This window comes from Folsomia candida, unplaced genomic scaffold, assembly GCF_002217175.1.
Source record: "Folsomia candida strain VU population unplaced genomic scaffold, ASM221717v1 Fcan01_Sc003, whole genome shotgun sequence".
Lineage (NCBI taxonomy): Eukaryota > Metazoa > Arthropoda > Collembola > Entomobryomorpha > Isotomidae > Folsomia > Folsomia candida.
In genome coordinates, this window is record NW_019091195.1 from 13,095,025 (window position 1) to 13,112,114 (window position 17,090).

The 17,090-nt window shown below is 35.2% G+C and overlaps 5 protein-coding genes across 13 annotated transcripts in view; all 5 read right to left on the reverse strand.

The window, feature by feature from the left end:
* Positions 1–603: 603 nt before the first annotated feature.
* On the reverse strand, positions 604–2,443 carry LOC110846386 (general transcription factor IIH subunit 3). Of its 2 annotated transcripts, XM_022093115.2 has the most exons (8): positions 2,305–2,443; positions 2,053–2,248; positions 1,710–1,943; positions 1,477–1,600; positions 1,273–1,395; positions 1,038–1,173; positions 874–910; positions 604–789 (listed from the first exon to the last, which is right to left on the reverse strand). In XM_022093115.2, exons 2-8 carry the CDS (start codon positions 2,235–2,237, stop codon positions 717–719), a joined length of 912 nt encoding a protein of 303 aa, XP_021948807.1. In that variant the 5' UTR covers positions 2,238–2,248; positions 2,305–2,443; the 3' UTR covers positions 604–716. The 2 variants fall into 2 exon arrangements, with proteins under 2 accessions (XP_021948807.1, XP_021948806.1); XM_022093114.2 differs by having other exon boundaries at positions 2,053–2,411.
* Positions 2,444–2,558: 115 nt separating this feature from the next.
* On the reverse strand, positions 2,559–5,823 carry LOC110846050 (translation factor Guf1, mitochondrial). The gene is made up of 13 exons (XM_022092663.2): positions 5,390–5,823; positions 5,287–5,303; positions 5,121–5,201; positions 4,868–5,025; positions 4,532–4,757; positions 4,248–4,443; positions 3,951–4,190; positions 3,736–3,863; positions 3,513–3,650; positions 3,229–3,443; positions 3,034–3,162; positions 2,894–2,977; positions 2,559–2,825 (listed from the first exon to the last, which is right to left on the reverse strand). The coding sequence occupies exons 1-13, from the start codon at positions 5,650–5,652 to the stop codon at positions 2,700–2,702; spliced, it is 2,001 nt and encodes a 666-aa protein (XP_021948355.1). The 5' UTR covers positions 5,653–5,823; the 3' UTR covers positions 2,559–2,699.
* Positions 5,824–5,986: 163 nt separating this feature from the next.
* Positions 5,987–9,583, reverse strand: LOC110847547 (microtubule-associated proteins 1A/1B light chain 3C). 2 transcript variants are annotated; one of them, XM_022094503.2, is made up of 4 exons: positions 8,909–9,583; positions 7,060–7,255; positions 6,801–6,963; positions 5,987–6,697 (listed from the first exon to the last, which is right to left on the reverse strand). In XM_022094503.2, exons 2-4 carry the CDS (start codon positions 7,130–7,132, stop codon positions 6,538–6,540), a joined length of 396 nt encoding a protein of 131 aa, XP_021950195.1. In that variant the 5' UTR covers positions 7,133–7,255; positions 8,909–9,583; the 3' UTR covers positions 5,987–6,537. The 2 variants fall into 2 exon arrangements, with proteins under 2 accessions (XP_021950195.1, XP_021950196.1); XM_022094504.2 differs by lacking the exon at positions 8,909–9,583 and adding an exon at positions 7,967–8,084.
* A 1,116-nt stretch (positions 9,584–10,699) lies between these two features.
* Positions 10,700–12,298, reverse strand: LOC110846595 (exosome complex component rrp45). The gene is made up of 5 exons (XM_022093402.2): positions 12,003–12,298; positions 11,846–11,927; positions 11,632–11,753; positions 11,263–11,523; positions 10,700–11,164 (listed from the first exon to the last, which is right to left on the reverse strand). Exons 1-5 carry the CDS (start codon positions 12,177–12,179, stop codon positions 10,766–10,768), a joined length of 1,041 nt encoding a protein of 346 aa, XP_021949094.1. The 5' UTR covers positions 12,180–12,298; the 3' UTR covers positions 10,700–10,765.
* Positions 12,299–12,506: 208 nt separating this feature from the next.
* The window catches only part of LOC110845561 (extracellular serine/threonine protein CG31145), a 47,365-nt gene continuing 42,781 nt past the window's right edge, over positions 12,507–17,090 (reverse strand). For all 7 annotated transcript variants that reach the window (XM_035849762.1, XM_022092003.2, XM_035849761.1 and 4 more), the window contains 3 exons: positions 16,901–17,006; positions 15,023–15,101; positions 12,507–14,940 (listed from right to left, as the gene is read on the reverse strand). In XM_035849762.1, the coding sequence (XP_035705655.1) occupies positions 14,800–14,940; positions 15,023–15,101; positions 16,901–17,006 (326 nt within the window). In that variant the 3' untranslated portion in view covers positions 12,507–14,799. The remainder of the gene's footprint in view (positions 14,941–15,022; positions 15,102–16,900; positions 17,007–17,090) is intronic.

The following is a 17,090-nucleotide window of genomic DNA, read 5'->3' on the forward strand; positions in this document are numbered from 1 at the left end:
ATTCCCGATTGAGTTGGGAAACGAAGTGAAACAACTCCACTTCGAGCACTTTCTCAAATGATGATTTCTACACTACAAGACCAAGTCATCTTTATCTATCCGTACTCTGTCTGTACCATCTCCTCGTCGTCGCCTTCTCTAAACCGTGCATAGTTTTCCTTATGCTTGTAAAATCGTCCCATGGTATAAGCTATACATTTGCATAGTTACAACCCAACACAACAGATTGGATTCTTCGGATTCTGTGCATACTATATCAACTGCTCTGTACTAAAAATACATCAAATTATAGATTGAACGAGTCACTCTATGTGTACATGCAAAAAGTGCAAGAATGACAATCCATATGAAACTTTTAGAAGTAGATAATAATACGAGACGGGGCTGTTGTTCCATTCTTTCTATCCTAAGATTGATTTTCAACTCAATTACGGATAATTGCAAGTTTTGGCACTTTGCATCAAATATGCATGCTGAAACATTTTCGACTCGGATTTCCGGCTTCCATGTATATAGCAATCGTGATGAGCATGAAGACGCAGATATATACCCGATCTGATTTGTGTATGCAATTCTGTCGCTTAAATACAACTTTTGTGTGAGTATGATATGAAGTATGATGGCAAACAAACCACATTTTTTAATGATATTCAAAAGTATAAAATGTTTGTAAAGATAAGAAGAGCAAATAATTAATTGTCTACGGTTTTGAAGTATTATATGTTTCCAGCAGCAGGCCGCTTTTTCTTTGCTTTTGGCAAAACCATTGGAGGGGCTTTAAAAACAGCACTAAAATAATAATCAGTAAAGCATTATCAACAATAATATTAAAAGATCATATTATTTTATATCTTCAAGTTTTGCAAATCTTACTTGCATGTTGTACAAATTGGACTGAATTTGCAGAATACTGTAAAGATAAAATAACAACCCTTGTAGAATTACAACTCAATACAATTAGCTGATGTAGTGTATTATTATAATATGTATGGATGCAAAACATAATCAACTTAAATTATGAGAAACAACAACAATACTTGATAGGCAAACGCTGCAAACGTGTCCTTGGTCTATTAGTTGCCTGTGACAAAAACATGCGGCCCTATAATCTACAGGATCCGGTGGTGGAAGGGCCAATTGTTTTCTTAAAGTTACATCAGGAAGGAACACCCACTGTCACATGATTTGTAAAGAATATATAAATTGTGTCCTTAATTCATTACTTATGTCAACAGTGTTTCACGAATAATGAATAAATACAAGTAATAATACCATTAAGTATTGTAGCAATCCGGATATGTGTGGGGGGCGTAAATTAATTCCTCCTGTGATATCCGCCCCTTGACTTAAAAGCGTTGCATAAGATCCCAATACACAAGCATCAATTATGACACCCTAAACACGAAACAATATAATATCACTAAATAACAACGACTTCAACAAAATTATGAAACAAAGTAGAAGCTTATTCCTTGCCTGTTTTTGTGCAGTAAAAAATACATTCATAAAAGCCATATACTGTGCAGTTGATTCTGAGCTGCCAGAGACCACCAAAATTCTAGAATTTAGTTTCTCCCCTGGTCGAGTTTCTTTGTCTTTCCTAGATTATTCAATGAGAAGCTTATATTAAACCACAATCGTCGTCGAAAACTAAACTCGTAGTAGTAATTGTTGATAATTGGTAAAAACCAGCAATCAACAAATCATACCTATGAATGTAGCACAATGCTCTGCTCAAAGAACTGGCCAAACAGGTCGCAGTGTTTGCCCCAATCACGGCTGCAGAGGAGTCAAATTTTCCAAACGATTCGTCCATGATTAACCTTTTTATTTGGTTCCGAACACAACGCTCCAATTCTAAGAATACTTCGTGCTGGCCATCTGTCTGCCTCGTCACTTTGCTCTGCTGGCCAGGCCTGATCTCCAATGGATAAAGAAAATGACTGTAAATAAAAATACAAAGGCATTTTGAAAATTCAATTGGAAACAAAAATAATAATATTTTAATGAACGAAACAAGTTGTGTCAAGCTTAAATAATGATTAAACTGACCTTTGGTTGACGTGAGATGCAATAATGCAGACCTTATTGTCCGCATGGAGCATGAGATGTGCGTTGCAAAATGTGAGGACGGAATCAACGACATGGAAAAATGATTTGATGTCACTCCTCACATATTTTTGAGCCGGATTTACGTCCATCACCACAACCAACAAATTCTGTTCCGTTGGTTCCATTTTACCTACCTCTATGAAGTACAATTGATAAATAATAAAGTTACTGCGGAAAATATATCCTACTTACTGCAGAACTACGAAATTAGAATAATGCAACAATTTGTTGAGGACAATAAGTTTTCTTCCGAAACAAAAACAACAAGATCGTGTGATCGTATTTCCTAAGTTAGGAATCCTAACGATTTCACTGGCGGTGCGGTGGTTGAAAAGGCAAAATGTGAGACTAGTGATTACATGAAATACCAATATCTTACAAGCGCAGCTTCTTCAGTTCCATGTAGTGATTACTCCATGAAGGACGATAAAAGTCGTAATGCAATCTTTGCATGTATTTCCTCAGTTCTTTTATTTATTATCTTTTTTCGTCATTATACAATTCATTTCATGTAATAATAATCTAAATATATAAAAACCAGTCATGTTCCTATTAGATAAATTGTCAAATCCTATCTGTAAGCGATTTCATCTCTCTAAAACTTTGATGAATGTTTCTCTAGGCATTTCTATTTTTCCAACCATTTTCATCCTCTGCTTTCCTTCTTTTTGTCTTTTCAGTAGCTTATCACGCCTAGTTCTATCGCCTCCATACTGTAAAAAATAAGTTAAAGTTAATGGTATTGAATTATTAATTCAAGAAAGTGAGGTATTATTCCTACCAATTTAGCAGCAACATCCTTCCGTAGAGCTTTAATATCTTCACGTGCCACAACTTTTCCTCCCACGGCAGCCTGAATAGCGATCTAAAGAGCAGACATTAAAGTCCGATAGGTTGAGATATCAGTATCTAACAAATTACCTGAAACTGGTGCTGAGGAATTGTTTCTTTCAATTTATTGCATATTGATTTCCCAATATCACGTGCTTTTGATTTATGCGTAATCGTGGTCATTTCTTCAACGAGGTTGCCATTTAGCATTATGTTTAGCTGAAATAAAATTGAGCGTAATGAGAGAAAACGTTTTTTTTGGAAAGCATGGTGAAAAAATTATACTTTTGTCATAACAGACGGTTCATATCCAATTTCTTCATAGTCAAAACTAGCATATCCTGACGTCATAGATTTCAGCTTATCGTAAAAGTCTACCACTATTTCCACTAATGGTAATTTGAATGTCACTATAATTCTTTCAGAATCAAAACTTTTAGTCTCGCGTTGAATTCCTCTTCTTTCCATGCACAAAGATATGATATCTCCAAGATAGACATCTGTATTGGATTGACAAAAATAGTTCAACTACATCACCACACATAATCATTAATATTTGATATTAATACCTGGCGTTATTATTGTCCCCAACACAAATGGTTCATACATTTCAACAATTATATTTTGTTCAGGCAAATTGCAGGGATTGTTTATAGAAATGATCTCGCCTCCATAATCCTTGATATTTTTTGCACCTTTGATTTTGACTTTTATAATACAAATAATAAAATAATATTATAATAATATATATAATAATATATATTATTTACTTATAAAAATTTAATTATATACTTTTTATTGGAACATTTGGTGCAGTTAGTACCACTTGTGCTCCGTATTCCTGTTCTAACCGTTGATTAAAGACATCCATGTGTAGGACTCCTAGAAATCCCAATCTCCAACCATTTCCCAATGCTTGGCTAAACATGAATAAATATATTTAATAATAATAATATGTTCAAAATTGAGAAATACGGACTGTCATGTAATTATGCGCAATATTTAACCTGCTCTCGAGCTTGCATTCAACGCTAGCATCATTTAGCAATAATTTTTCTAATGCATTTCGAAGAGTTGGATGTTCACTTTGATCCATTGGGTAAACTCCGGCGTACACCATGGGCTTCGCTGCGACAAATCCATCCAAAGGTTTGACTTTGGCCCCTTTGTTGTGTAAGGTCCCGCCAATGAAAGCTTCCTTGACACTACGCATACTGCAGTAGACGTATCCAACTTGACCTGCGTATCTGTAACAAAATTTATTGTAGTTGAAGTTCATTAAAATTGATCAACGAATCACTCACAGCCTATCCACCAAAACTAAGTTTGGCCTAAGTACACCAATTTCCTTGATTTCGTATTCTTTTCCAGATTGTGATAAAGCGACATTTTGTCCTAATTTAAAGTTTCCATCCTTCATATTAATTAGTAACGCAGCCCCCTTGTATCGATCATACCAGGAGTCTACTATTAAAGCCCTTGTTGGTAAATTACGATCACCTATAATAAGAATCAATCAATCATATCCGTCGAAATATTTTCATCAAGATTTCAAAAGTAGCTAAGAGTAAATAAATAAAGGTTATACTTTTTGGCGATGGTATTTTGTGCACAACAGCTTCCAATACGTCTTGAATTCCAATACCCATTTTAGCAGATATTCTTAGTACATCGCTTCCTTTAATTTCAAATAACCCATTTAATTGCTCAATCACTCTTTCCGGGTTTGCATTTTTCAAGTCGATTTTGTTTAATATAGGAATAATAGGGAGATTCCTGGAAAATGCTAAATAAAAGTTGGCCACAGTTTGAGCCTGTTACAATAAAACAATAATTAATGAATGTAAATAAAGTACATAGGAGGTAGTACATAATGTTCATAATATGTACATTATAATATATTATATTATAATAATAATATAACCTGCACTCCTTGATTTGCATCAACGACTAGGATGACACCATCGCATGCTCCGAGAGATCTTGACACTTCCCAACTGAAATCGACATGACCGGGCGTATCAATAAGGTTGAGCAAATACTGAACCCCACCCGACTCGTACACCATGCTTGCACTTTGAGCTAAAATAACATGTATAAAAGAATATATTTTTGTAAATAAATGCATTTCTAATACTAAGATTACCTAAGACGCATGACCATAACGTCTTGCTAACCTTTAACTGTGATCCCTCGTTCTTTCTCCACTTGTAGCTTGTCCAGAATTTGTTTATTGTCGACTGACTTGGGTATTGTACCTGACACATAGCAAAAATATCAAATAATTTATTACGCATGCATAATAAATATCTATATTCTATTAATCAAGTAAAGCGTAAGTACCTGTAAATTCTAACAGCCTGTGATTGTTGGCATAAACAATGAATAAAATAGAACTTGTTAATTTTCGAATTTTTGTAACCTGTGTATATTCGTATTTATTAACCTGTCTGCCAAAGTGCTTTTTCCATGGTCTATGTGTGCAATAATGCTAAAATTTCTAATTCTGTCGGGTGTGAATTGCTGCGTTTGGAATTTTAAGGAGTCCGTATCAGGGCTCTTGTCGGAATAGAGGGACGTGGTTGAGGTGTGCAGAGACCTTCGAAGGTAGCGAATCCTTTGACATTTACAATTGAGGCTCTTGGGTGACAGCTCGACTAGGTTTTGTCTCCTCAGCACTTTGTTCAAGGGACAACTCGTCCCCATCATCAGACTAGATATTTCTTCTACACGTGTGAAATATACAGACGAGGACCATGTAACAACAACAATTAAAGTTAATAATGGTTACCTAACCCTAGTTAAACTTGGTTTGCTTGATTAAATGGCTTATTTACTAGTTCAGTAGAGAACGGGGAGAAAGTGCAACTCTCGATCTGAGCCGGTGGATCTTCATCCCGCAAACAAGTTGCACCGAGGTGAGATGCGACTCTGAGACTGACCACTTTCTCCACCTCAATCAAAGTCTCACCTTAACGTTAACTCCGCAGACTTTCTCCTTCAAAAGTATGCACAATTGTGAGATGCAAAATAATAGGATGAATAGTTTTCCAAACCTGCACATAAGCACTTTATTGGTTAAATACACTGGCTTTATATTTTACAATTAATTACCTTTACAAACAAGTATATAACTTAAAACTTAAACTTTGGCCATGATATTCCATTCATCGTGAGAAAACTAGAAAAATGACAAGATATCAAGTTCTTCATACGCATGCATTCAGCCGGTAATGTTAGGTATCATTAAAGAAATAATATTTATTCTGGGTCATATAAATTAGTGGCATTCTAATCAATATCTTATGGATATTAATCACATTTTGTCAGATCCTATTTCAAAAACCAAGTTTTTGTTATCTCAGTCACGAGGCGCCTCGTGATGATGTCACATTTCGCTTGTTCCATTGTTATACTTGCTTCTGGCCAAAAACTGAGTTAAATATTTACAAATATGATGCGTGCAATATTAATATATATATAAGGATGCTGCTCAAGTCTTGAGTAATAATAATAATAAATACAGATATTTCGTCCTTATCCGTCTTTTCGCCAAATATTGGTATGTAATAGCATGGACAAATGACATTAAGTTTATCCAAACACTTCTTGTGACGCATAAGTAACATAAAGAAATCCATCTTCGTCCCTATAATCTCGGTAGACTTGGGTCAAAGGTCGAGATAAAGAGGCCAAATTCCTGTTACTAACCAAGAGGTACAGGGCTTGCTGTGAGTTGAGTTGGAGGCGATTCCTGTGTGTGTAAACGAACATTTGCATGTAAATGGATGGCTATTAATTATTAATTAAATACGTATAGCAAAAATAAATCAATATTACTGCTTATCACAATGTACCTGATTATTGTAATGAACTGAGACATTGTTATTTCTTGGGGGACAAGAAATTTAGTCTTGTCGAGTGGTGGCAGAGAATTTTCTTTATGGTACCTTTCCACGATCACAGGGATTTTTGTTGGGAACTTTGTTCTGATTGACGCCACCTCCTCCTTCCTTGTAGCTGTATTCATACAAAATAATTTAGATGACGTAAAAGTTGAGGTACAAACTTCAAACTTTGTGGTTTTAAAATTGCATGATGAACAATTCCACTTACCAAGTGGTTTTCTTTGCTTGAAGGAAATGTAGCCTGATTGGTTTCTGGTGTTGTCGTTACTATCGGGATGCATGTTAGCCTTTGCATGAACCAAGAGTGTCAAATCCGTGCCGATTTCCGTTTTAAGAGCCAGGAGGCTGTGCCTGGTCACGATTTGAATTAGTGGAATCAGCTTTGATTGATTTTACGTCTAGTTCTGCCAATAAAAATAAAAATAGTTGTTAGTCTTTTCACACTCTTGATTAACACACTCGGTAAGGGTAAGTTGGGAATAGAACAACAATTTCCCAACTTTAGCTTTATTCTTATTCTTATTCAATGCGTAAGTATTAATACGTGCATATGTCAATATGGTCAACAAATCTATGGAACAGTTTCAATGTCAATCGAGTTCTTGCCAGTTTCAGTGTTGCCACAAAAATGCCACAGGATTAACAAAGTAAATAAGAAAAACAAATTTGTTGTTCACAGATAAGATAAAAGCAATTTCAAAGTTTAAGACATTAATAAACTCTCTTGTGAGTCATGCTGCTGCTGGTAATAGCATATCTCGTACTATTATGGATCTACCCAATGTTCTGGAATATGTACATCTATTATCATAATTAAATTACCTAAAGTTAGTACATACGCCTTACTAAATACTTCTCAATAATAAGAAAGTCATATGTCTGAGGTAAATCAAACCCAACATACAAATCCGAAATTATACATTAAATGTGTATAATTTTAGAACATAATCCAATAATTGAGTGTGTCATCTCACTTTGCTAACTCACAACTTGTTACACATTACGATGGAGCTGTTGGGTTGAACGTATGCAGGTTCAAAAGGGTGAGTTCTAGGTATCATCACCGGTTAAAATTTAATGTAAATAGATTTAAAAATGAGCAAACAATTTACGACCTTGTCTTGCTCTGGCATTTTTTGTTGCTAGTCTGAATTATTTTATCTCGCGTTATTTTATCTTTTCTGTAGAACAGGTTTTTCTGAATGTTGCTTCTTCTTCATGTAAGCAAACCGGCGCCCGGACAATACAATGTCACTGGGACTGCTTTCAAGCAGATGGCAACAACTTTAAACTCCAACGGGATCTCGAATCTTCTACCTGCAGACCTTATTCAATATTATTATTGTGCAATATATGTATCTATGTACATGCATGTGTGCATATGTACGTATACATATACTGCACTGTAAGATGCATGACAGTACCTTATTTTGCCTCCCAGCGACAGGATAACAAACACAAGTACACAAGTTTGAATATTACATATCTATTTTCACTGTTGAATTTCTGTTATAATTGTTTTACTTCATAGCAAAAAAAAACACGTTAATCCACTTCAACTGGAAGTGCTAAAGCATCCTTTTGAGACTGCTGTGTGATGTTATCATAAGCTAGCAAGCTACAACAAAGAGTTAAATATTCAACTCGTTGTACTTAGCGGACTTATCTTCACTAATTTATTCCACTAATAAACTTCAGAGACCAATGACACCATACATAAAGTGGGCTGGATGAATCCAGTATAACACAGCATCGCCCTTCCTTTTTGCTATGCATAAGAATCCTTTGGATGAATTGAATTGCACACTCATTTGAACTCCCGTTATACCAATGGCGACAATTGTCTAGTCTAATAATTTGATTACGCTTCGCCTTGTGGCGAACTTATTGGGAAACCCAAATTATTATAAAAATTGTTTGGAAAAATATGTTGAAAAAAATTGAAAATTTAGATCAAAGTAAGTAAGTTCCATTTTATAATGCACTATAATTATAATGAAGTGATAACTTTAGGCAACTATTATATAATACAATACATAGTTTAATGGTAATCTCACCTCGATCGTTTGATGCCCTATATGTAGTGACAAATTGGTAGTTGGTATATTCGCTTCTGCAAGTGTATTTAGTGCTAAGGATGAGATTATGTAACAGGTAAAAAGTATAAAAAGTAATGTCTTCTATTGTTGAACGTTTGACCAGATTCACTTTGTTGCGAGTGTTGGTTTTGAGGTTACACTAGGGTTAAATACATGTGTACATTTGTTTCTCTGCAATAATCAGTTTGTTAATTTTACGTGATAATTTGTTAGTCTCACTTTTTTGTCTCCGAGTCAGAGACGCCTATCAGAAAAATGATTTTATAAGAAGGAAATAAATCTTATGATCTGAGGTTTAATCCTCCACAGCCTGTTGAAATTGGAGTGGACTTATCACTGAATGTGAGACCGACTGTTCGCACTGGTCTTGAATGAATGGTTTGGAAGATGTGACCAAAGCTGTTCTTGCGTTCTCAAGGTTGGAGTTAGACTGCTGGACTAAACTTAAGAAAAACTGTTTATCAAGTAATAATAATAGTACAGACTAAGGACTTATTATTCACTCTAACACTAATAAGCACCATCGCATCTATGTCCACCTTGATTCTGTTGTTCACTCGCTCGTGTGGTATCCAATTCCATGGTATACTCTGTAGCAGGATTATATTTTATTTATGCATGTGCTTGTGATAATAAAGTTGTCGCATATTATCCTTTCGTTCTTGTTGAGAAATCTGGTTAGGAAAATACCAGGCAGAAGGAGCAGAAATAAATAAGCTACACAGATATGTACAACATGATCTTTGCTCAAGAGCTTATTTGCAGATTGTGTGTAATAAGACGACTTTATGTTTAGCATTTATTTATTACACAGATAACTGCACATGTGCATATCAACTTCTGTGTGTCCTGCTGGAGTACATTCCCACATTATGTTATCTTAGCATGACTGGCTGGTTCACCATAATTCTGCATTTGACCAGTTTTGCTATGCAAATGATTGCGAATCTTGAACAAATCGTGGTCAATTTTGCAATATGCTTTAATTTTACGGATATACTATTACTGAAGAAACTTGAAACCTTTAATATAAAAATGCACGATAAATACTTTCATATTATTTATATCTGGTTATTCTCACGTCACATCTACCAAACCAATAAATTTCGTGTCTCACATACACATGTATATCACAAATATCTTGCATAGTTTTGCTGGATTTCCAGTGTACATTTGCACATATATTTATATGCGTGTAAGAAGGGAGAGATGAATTGACCAATTGATGAAGTCGGCTCAACTATTGACAATGAATCATCATTTAATACGTTTCTTTGATGGATTACTATTCCTCATGGAATTTGCCAACAAAATAATGATAGTATTGCAACACGCACAATCAATAATAAATTCATGTTTGCATTTACGCATTACTTTTCATAATTTAGCTATTTCTCATAATTCCAGAATACACGTAGCAATTATCTGCCATGTGAATATACATAGTCAGTGAGGTGAATGTGAGAAACAAAACAATTTTTTGTTGAGGAAGGTCCTCCACAACAAAACAATTTTTTGCATGGGTAATTCTAAGAGTGAAGGATGACTTGTTGTACGCATACCTAACGCGATGCCTTGTTGTCAGTTCTTACGTTGAACTGTGTTCTATGATACAAAAGAAGTGCCAAGATGTACTTAAATAATTATGCAAGAATGCTGTAGGTGATAAACTATAATCAATAATATAAATGCAAAAACCATAATTAGATCATTAGTTTCAGATAAAAGTAATGTTTGACTTAGTAAAAGTATTTTGTAGAAATATTTAGGTTTAATGAGTAGCTCATGTATGAAGATAAAAAAGTATATTCGAAATTATAAAACCATCTCCTCTAAAACTGTGATACTAGCAGTTTTAGGAACAATTTGGATTCTTGTTGATGATTTCTTATCCTTTGCAGAGCTGCTCCGGGGTGATGATGGACTAATTAAATTGCTTATCGTGCTTATACTCGGTAATTTTGCTTCGGCATCTGTAATGTTGATAATTGTCCCAGTAGTGCGGACACCAGGAGCCCTAAGATACAGAGGAATATCCCGATCGGTGATATAGGCCCCGGATAATTCCTTCATCAGGTTGGCACGCTCAACACATTTTACTTGTGCAAGTTTTGTTGCTTCTAGTAAAATGTCCTCTGCGATTATGTTAGTGGTGTGTAAGTAGCATAATTCCTTGCTATCATTTAAGCCAATAACCAATTTGCCAGGGAATATCTGTAGATAAACAAACAATGGGGATAAGGGTTGACTTATTTCCGCATATACTCGTATAACTACTCTTGAGTAGTAATACTCAAACTTTAACCACATACCTCTTCCTCCTCATGATTTGGTTCCGCCAATAAAATTCCGTTGCATAATGCGAATGAAGTTAAAACAGGATAGTGAAATAGATGCAATTTAATAGGTGTTGATTCTTGAATGGCTTCCACGACTAACTCGTTCGTATCTGGATCCATATAAGCATTTGGGCGACGAAAAGTTAAAAGAGCTCCCAAAACAGCAAGTGTAGCAGACTCTTGCAGACATCCGTTCATATCAATAACATGAATATCAGCTCGTAAAATCCATGCCTGTAAATTCATCAACCAATAATTAATACAAGATACAATTTACTGCTGCCTTTATTCCTAGCTTTAGTAGCTTTGAGATCAACTTTGAGGAACAGCAGTAACACTCACTTTTTCTCCAAATCTGATACATAGTGATTCTAAGTCTACAGCTTTGTTGTCCTTGAATAATCTTTCAATTGTTCGAGCTATGAGTGCTGGTTTTTGTGAACTTCCAACCATTTCCCCCGTCGCTATAATGCAACAGTTAAAATGAAAACGAACGAGGCCATATTTGGTGATCTCCACCTATTAGAGTTTAAATATATTGAATGACAATAAATACCTGCAGGTGAAACCCATACTGAGACGGTGAAAACTCCTTCTCCAGGTCTAGAATCCATTGGTTCGCCAATTGTTGCAGACACCTGTTGCAAAAGTTAAGGCTACACAATTAGTAATTAAATCTTGATACGCTCTCCGTTCAATAAACCACTCTTCACCTGTGCATAGACTTTGGTGCCAGGCTCGAAGACGACTTCACAGTGTCCATACGACTTTCCAAAAAGGACACGCACATTTCGAAAATGTGACAAGGGTCTAGATCCTACGCGGATTCCACGATGTGCACCACCCTTCACCAGGGCTCTGGTACAGTTGGCAATCACCTTAGGACGCATTCTCTTGTATCTCAAAATATATTGTAATTTGCACTCGTTCTTTAATTTATTTAGCAATTTGCAAAAATCACACGTTCAGCTATATACAATGCGGTTTATTTTGTAGAATTGGCGGTGAGGTTGTTGGGGCAAGGAGATATCCAATCCCATGGATGACTGATGTAGCTTCGCTTATAGAGATTGGTATTTCATGATCCAATCCATCTCACCTTTCGCTGTATACGTAAGATTACGACTTTCTCTTCTGTTTCAAGTAAGAAATTCTTATTGAAAATTAAGTAAAATGTGCATTAATGAGTCGCGAAAAAACTGAAAATGCATTTTGTCTCGTTGTCAGATATGTCATGAATATTTTTTTATTCACTCATTTCACAAATGGTAGCATTTTGCACTATATAGTTTTAATTTTGTAAAACAAACAATTTTTCCAATTCTAAACGCGAATAAATTATGATTGTGCACAGCACAAAAACAAACCAACAAAATATTATCTTTTCCCAAAAGTGAAACACTTGGTACAACCATAACATGGCATTTTATACAACAATAAAAGCAGCAAGATTTGTGATAAAAGTAGTATGGATTCTCATTTTGCCTCAGCAAGTCAAATAAAGAATATATAGTAGCATAATAAATGGAAATAAATTAGTATGTATGTCGAACGATAACAATTAATGAGACTACTAAACCACAACACTTAATAATATCAACAAGCATCTTAAAATTATCTTGACTATTTCGTATGTACATAACTTTACGTATCTAATTATAGTATTAGCTGATTCTATAAGTTCTGTTCAGTGAAATGGCGTAGCTCGGTTTTGGAAATATATTTTTGCCGATGGTATTATTTATTAAATTAGTCGTCGATATCACCAACTCTAAAATATTGATCTCATTCGCTATCATGTGACTCAATAAAGCTGCATTGCCAGCATCGTGGCAAAATCTACTTTCACTTTGTGCTTGCTATATTCCCCACTACTCGTCATCTTGATAATTTGATATGCTACGTAATTAATTTTAGTTTTTTTATACACATGTATAAATACGGATTAATTAAATATTTTAATTTTGCCCGCAGTGTAGCAGTGTACATGTACAATTCCGTGTACATAATGCACTATTATTTACTTCCCTTGACTTGTCACCAGTTGATATAAATGTAGTACCATAAGTTATCAAGTTATTTTTAAAGCAGTTCCTTTGTATCAAGACTAGACTTGCTATCAATAGTAAAGTAGTAATAAGTATCCTAACCGAGCCGAAGTTAATTCAAGCCTCCCTAAAAATCTACCGGTTTTCTTTCCCTTTTGAGCTCATTTCCAGTAATTGATTGAGTACTTTACGATTGGATTTTTTACATTTTACAATGATTGCATTCTTATTATTATTTCGTTAAGATATAGATGTAGTTCACACCACAGAGCGTTAGCAAAGCACCCACCCATATATTCCTCCAAAATATAAATAGTCCAATTATCTACTGTATGTATGTACTACTTACGTTATCATTAGATACAGACCCATATGTATACATGTGTATTAAACTATGTTGTCTAAAAACAGTGTGCTTGCAAATGCATACATACATTTTGAGGTGATCGATCATTGCTGTTCTAAATGCAATACTCGAGACGATCAAATTGCCTATAAGACACTGTTTTCCGAATGATTTACAACTGCTTCAATTGAGTTTCCTATATACCTATTGTCAGTGACACAATATCTCGCCAGTTCATAATTTCAGTTTAAACAGTACCGGGAGGGGTAGTTGTTAACATGTTTTTTGATATTAAGCATATCTTCTTTTTAGAGCATATTAGTGCTACAATATATGTAAAATACATGAAATAAGTGAGCTATTTATGGTGCTATATTAACATTCATCTTAAAGCTCCTGCAATATTACCTGTAAAGCATACAGTCACATAACAATTTAAATATAATCTCTCACTTGCAAAATTCATGTGACGAATAAAAGAATTCTCTTAAAATTACTGGAACTACTAGAATTATCAGGATGCATTATTTAAAAATCAATCATAACAAAACCACTGTGCCAATAGGAGCTACGTAATGGTGCCATTTAAAAAAGAAATCAACAAAAAATCACATCAAAAGAGTTTTGGCAGCCAAAGAAGAATGAAATGATGTTGAATATTCTATGCTATTTTCTACTTGGCTATTGTTATTTATATGTAATCATTACAATGCGATAGATTGTGCATATCACTCTCCTGACAATAAACACGCTCGTGTAGAAAATTTCATATCACAATGTATCATCTGTTGGATATAATTTAATTCTAGCAATGTACACTTGCCTCTTCGGTCGTTTCCAAAAATAGGACCCTGCTTTTGAAATTTTAAAATAAGCTAGCTAATTGTCTCACCGGGTATTACTTAAACAAACTGGGATGCGCTTAATCTCAATTCAAGTGATAACTTATGTAAGTGTTATAAAATAAAATAAAACAAAATAATATAAATTGGATTTAAAAATCACATTGATACAGAATTTTTAAAATTTCTTGTTAGGATTAAAATTAGGGAGTCACAACTGAAAAGTCGCATTCTTTTGTAAAGGTCTGGGTTTTACGGATTCCGAAAAATTAACTTAAAACCCGTCGTCAATAATCACTTCGTCTACAGATTGTTCTCCGCTCGTGTTTCCGGCATCTTTTCGTTGCTGGATGCATTGTCGAACACTTTTAAGAATGATATTAACACGACGGTCAATTGCTACAAAGTTGGGTTCCTGTAATTAAAATTACAAGAAATGTAAATAAAATCATTATAACATTGAATTGCCATTGAACTATTTATAACTTTTTGCATACCCATAAAATTGGGTCCAGTGGATCACTGTGCATTGATTTTCTTAGAGCACTGCTCAAGGTTTCCGGGCCATTGTGAAATCTGTAAAATTAACCAAAACAATAGCATTAATATGTATTAAGTTCATGCATTTGCCAGCTTATACCGAAATTTCATAAATGAGAACAAGCAAAATACAACAAACAGGAATGACTAAGCGGTTATCTAACCATCTCTGCAACAAATAATCTTCGGTATTTAATGTCCTAAAATATTTTGCATGTTCACTTTTCTGACAATACATATGTACAGTAATGCAGGCTAACCAGGAAACGGAAGGGTCGAGATGACTAAAAGTATAGAAGCCTCTGCGATGAGATCTATTAGACTGTAAATACTACGCATACATATGTCCTCCTAGTCATGATCAAACCCATTGAACATTGTGCTGGTTATCACATAATTAGAACGAGCTAACAGCCTTGATGGAGAAATTGAATTGCATAACTTTATGCCATGCGTCACTACAAACTAAGTAATAATGATACTTATCAAGCCTTCATACAATATCTGTGTGGCAAGCATTCACACGGCGTATTCACTAAGAGCGTTGAGATAGAGTGGAGGAAACGGAAGCCTGCTTCCGTACTGCTCTTCGGATGATCATGCATGTGAGGTGTGGCCGTGGCGCAGATAAAAGCCACGCGTACCCCGATATCTTCATTACTTATGATGATGAAACTGATTGATTTCTTTCCCCTCACATCCTACCGTTATTTGGACTACAATTCTCGTACAAATTTAGTATCTTGCCTGCTAATGGAGTATTGATCCACAAAGCATAACTTTGGTGAAGCAAACATGGTGCAGATTATTTAAAAATAATTAATGGGACGACATATTTAGCCCATATACATACATAGTTGACAAGGCTCGCATAATCTAAATCAGTATCATATTATCGTCCTTTTGAAAAACGAAGCTCATGAAATGTTACTTTCACCAACACTTTTTTTCTTGCACGCGAATCTAATTACCAGGAATGTTAGCCAATTAGAACTTGAGTTAGTTTGGGTAATGAGATTTTGAAGTTGGAAAACCTGTCGTAACCGAAAATGCATCATAGTTCGATCAAGTGAAAGATCCGATTACGCATTATGCACAGTATAGCAGAAAAGCATTGGCTCCATCCGTCCTCGTGCAGCTCGTCGTAATAAATATATATCTCGTAATCTTGAAGACTTTTACTCTGTATAACAAAGCAGGAAGTTGCATCCTCTCATCAATTCCTCCAAAAGACTTGGAGCTGAATGATCTGATGGCTAAATTAGAAAAGTTTATCTCATCAACATTTCCATTCACTTGCACTCCGCTGAACAACATGAGCTAGTTAATTGAATGGTGCAGCCTGAAAACTCAAGAATGAATAGTTATGGGATGCGTTTCACCCAAAAGTCTAGAACAAGAAGTCTCAAAACTTGCTTTCACCGTCCTCCTTCGAGTTGTACACACAAGAGAGAAAGCTGAAGTGTCCTGTTATATGTCGATCTTAGGGACAATATACCGTGTGTAAATACAGACACCCACCCACCGCACTATCGTGACAAATAAGTTGTGCATAGCGTCACTTCTAAAGCCGGACCTATAGTCACCTATTTTCCTGTCATATTCCCCGTCCTCCAATATTAAATTTAACATTACAGGCTGGCGAGTATGACATGAAAACATGCGACCATGGATCCAGCTCAAATGATCAACCACAAATCCCAGGGATTTTAACCCCAAAACCTCCGCTAAATATATATGATTGCGGGCTGAGAGATGAAATGGCTGCCTACTTATCTAGAGAGCGTATAGTAATTTGGCGAGAGAGAAGAGGAAGGAAGGAGGTAAAGACTTACTTGAGAAGTTTTTCAAGTGTGGACTTTCTTATGATGCAGCACTGGTAGAGAGGGGCCAATATTGACACCTCGTCGTGTTTTGGTCGCCCAAAAGCTCTCCCATGATCTGAAAAACAAATTAAGTGATAAAAGCCAGTGAAAAGCCATGCAGTATTTTCATCTGTATCTAATGATAAGCCTAATATCAAAC

Bases quoted from the DNA above. Each gene is read 5' to 3' on its own strand.
- LOC110846386 (XM_022093115.2), bottom strand. From the start codon at position 2,237: ATGGAACCAACGGAACAGAATTTGTTGGTTGTGGTGATGGACGTAAAT. The intron at 911-1,037 runs GTATTGTTGTTG...TTATCTTTACAG, and splicing joins TTGCAGCGTTTGCCTATCAA to TATTCTGCAAATTCAGTCCA. The intron at 790-873 runs GTAAGATTTGCA...TTATTATTTTAG, and splicing joins CCAATTTGTACAACATGCAA to TGCTGTTTTTAAAGCCCCTC.
- LOC110846050 (XM_022092663.2), bottom strand. From the start codon at position 5,652: ATGATGGGGACGAGTTGTCCCTTGAACAAAGTGCTGAGGAGACAAAAC. The intron at 3,864-3,950 runs GTTAAATATTGC...ATTCATGTTTAG, and splicing joins GAATGCAAGCTCGAGAGCAG to CCAAGCATTGGGAAATGGTT. The intron at 2,826-2,893 runs GTAGGAATAATA...TATTTTTTACAG, and splicing joins AGGATGTTGCTGCTAAATTG to TATGGAGGCGATAGAACTAG.
- LOC110846595 (XM_022093402.2), bottom strand. From the start codon at position 12,179: ATGCGTCCTAAGGTGATTGCCAACTGTACCAGAGCCCTGGTGAAGGGT. The intron at 11,928-12,002 runs GTGAAGAGTGGT...CTTTTGCAACAG, and splicing joins GCACCAAAGTCTATGCACAG to GTGTCTGCAACAATTGGCGA. The intron at 11,754-11,845 runs GTATTTATTGTC...GTTGCATTATAG, and splicing joins AGTATGGGTTTCACCTGCAG to CGACGGGGGAAATGGTTGGA.
- LOC110847547 (XM_022094503.2), bottom strand. From the start codon at position 7,132: ATGCATCCCGATAGTAACGACAACACCAGAAACCAATCAGGCTACATT. The intron at 6,964-7,059 runs GTAAGTGGAATT...GTATGAATACAG, and splicing joins CAAGCAAAGAAAACCACTTG to CTACAAGGAAGGAGGAGGTG. The intron at 6,698-6,800 runs GTACATTGTGAT...TTACACACACAG, and splicing joins CAGTTCATTACAATAATCAG to GAATCGCCTCCAACTCAACT.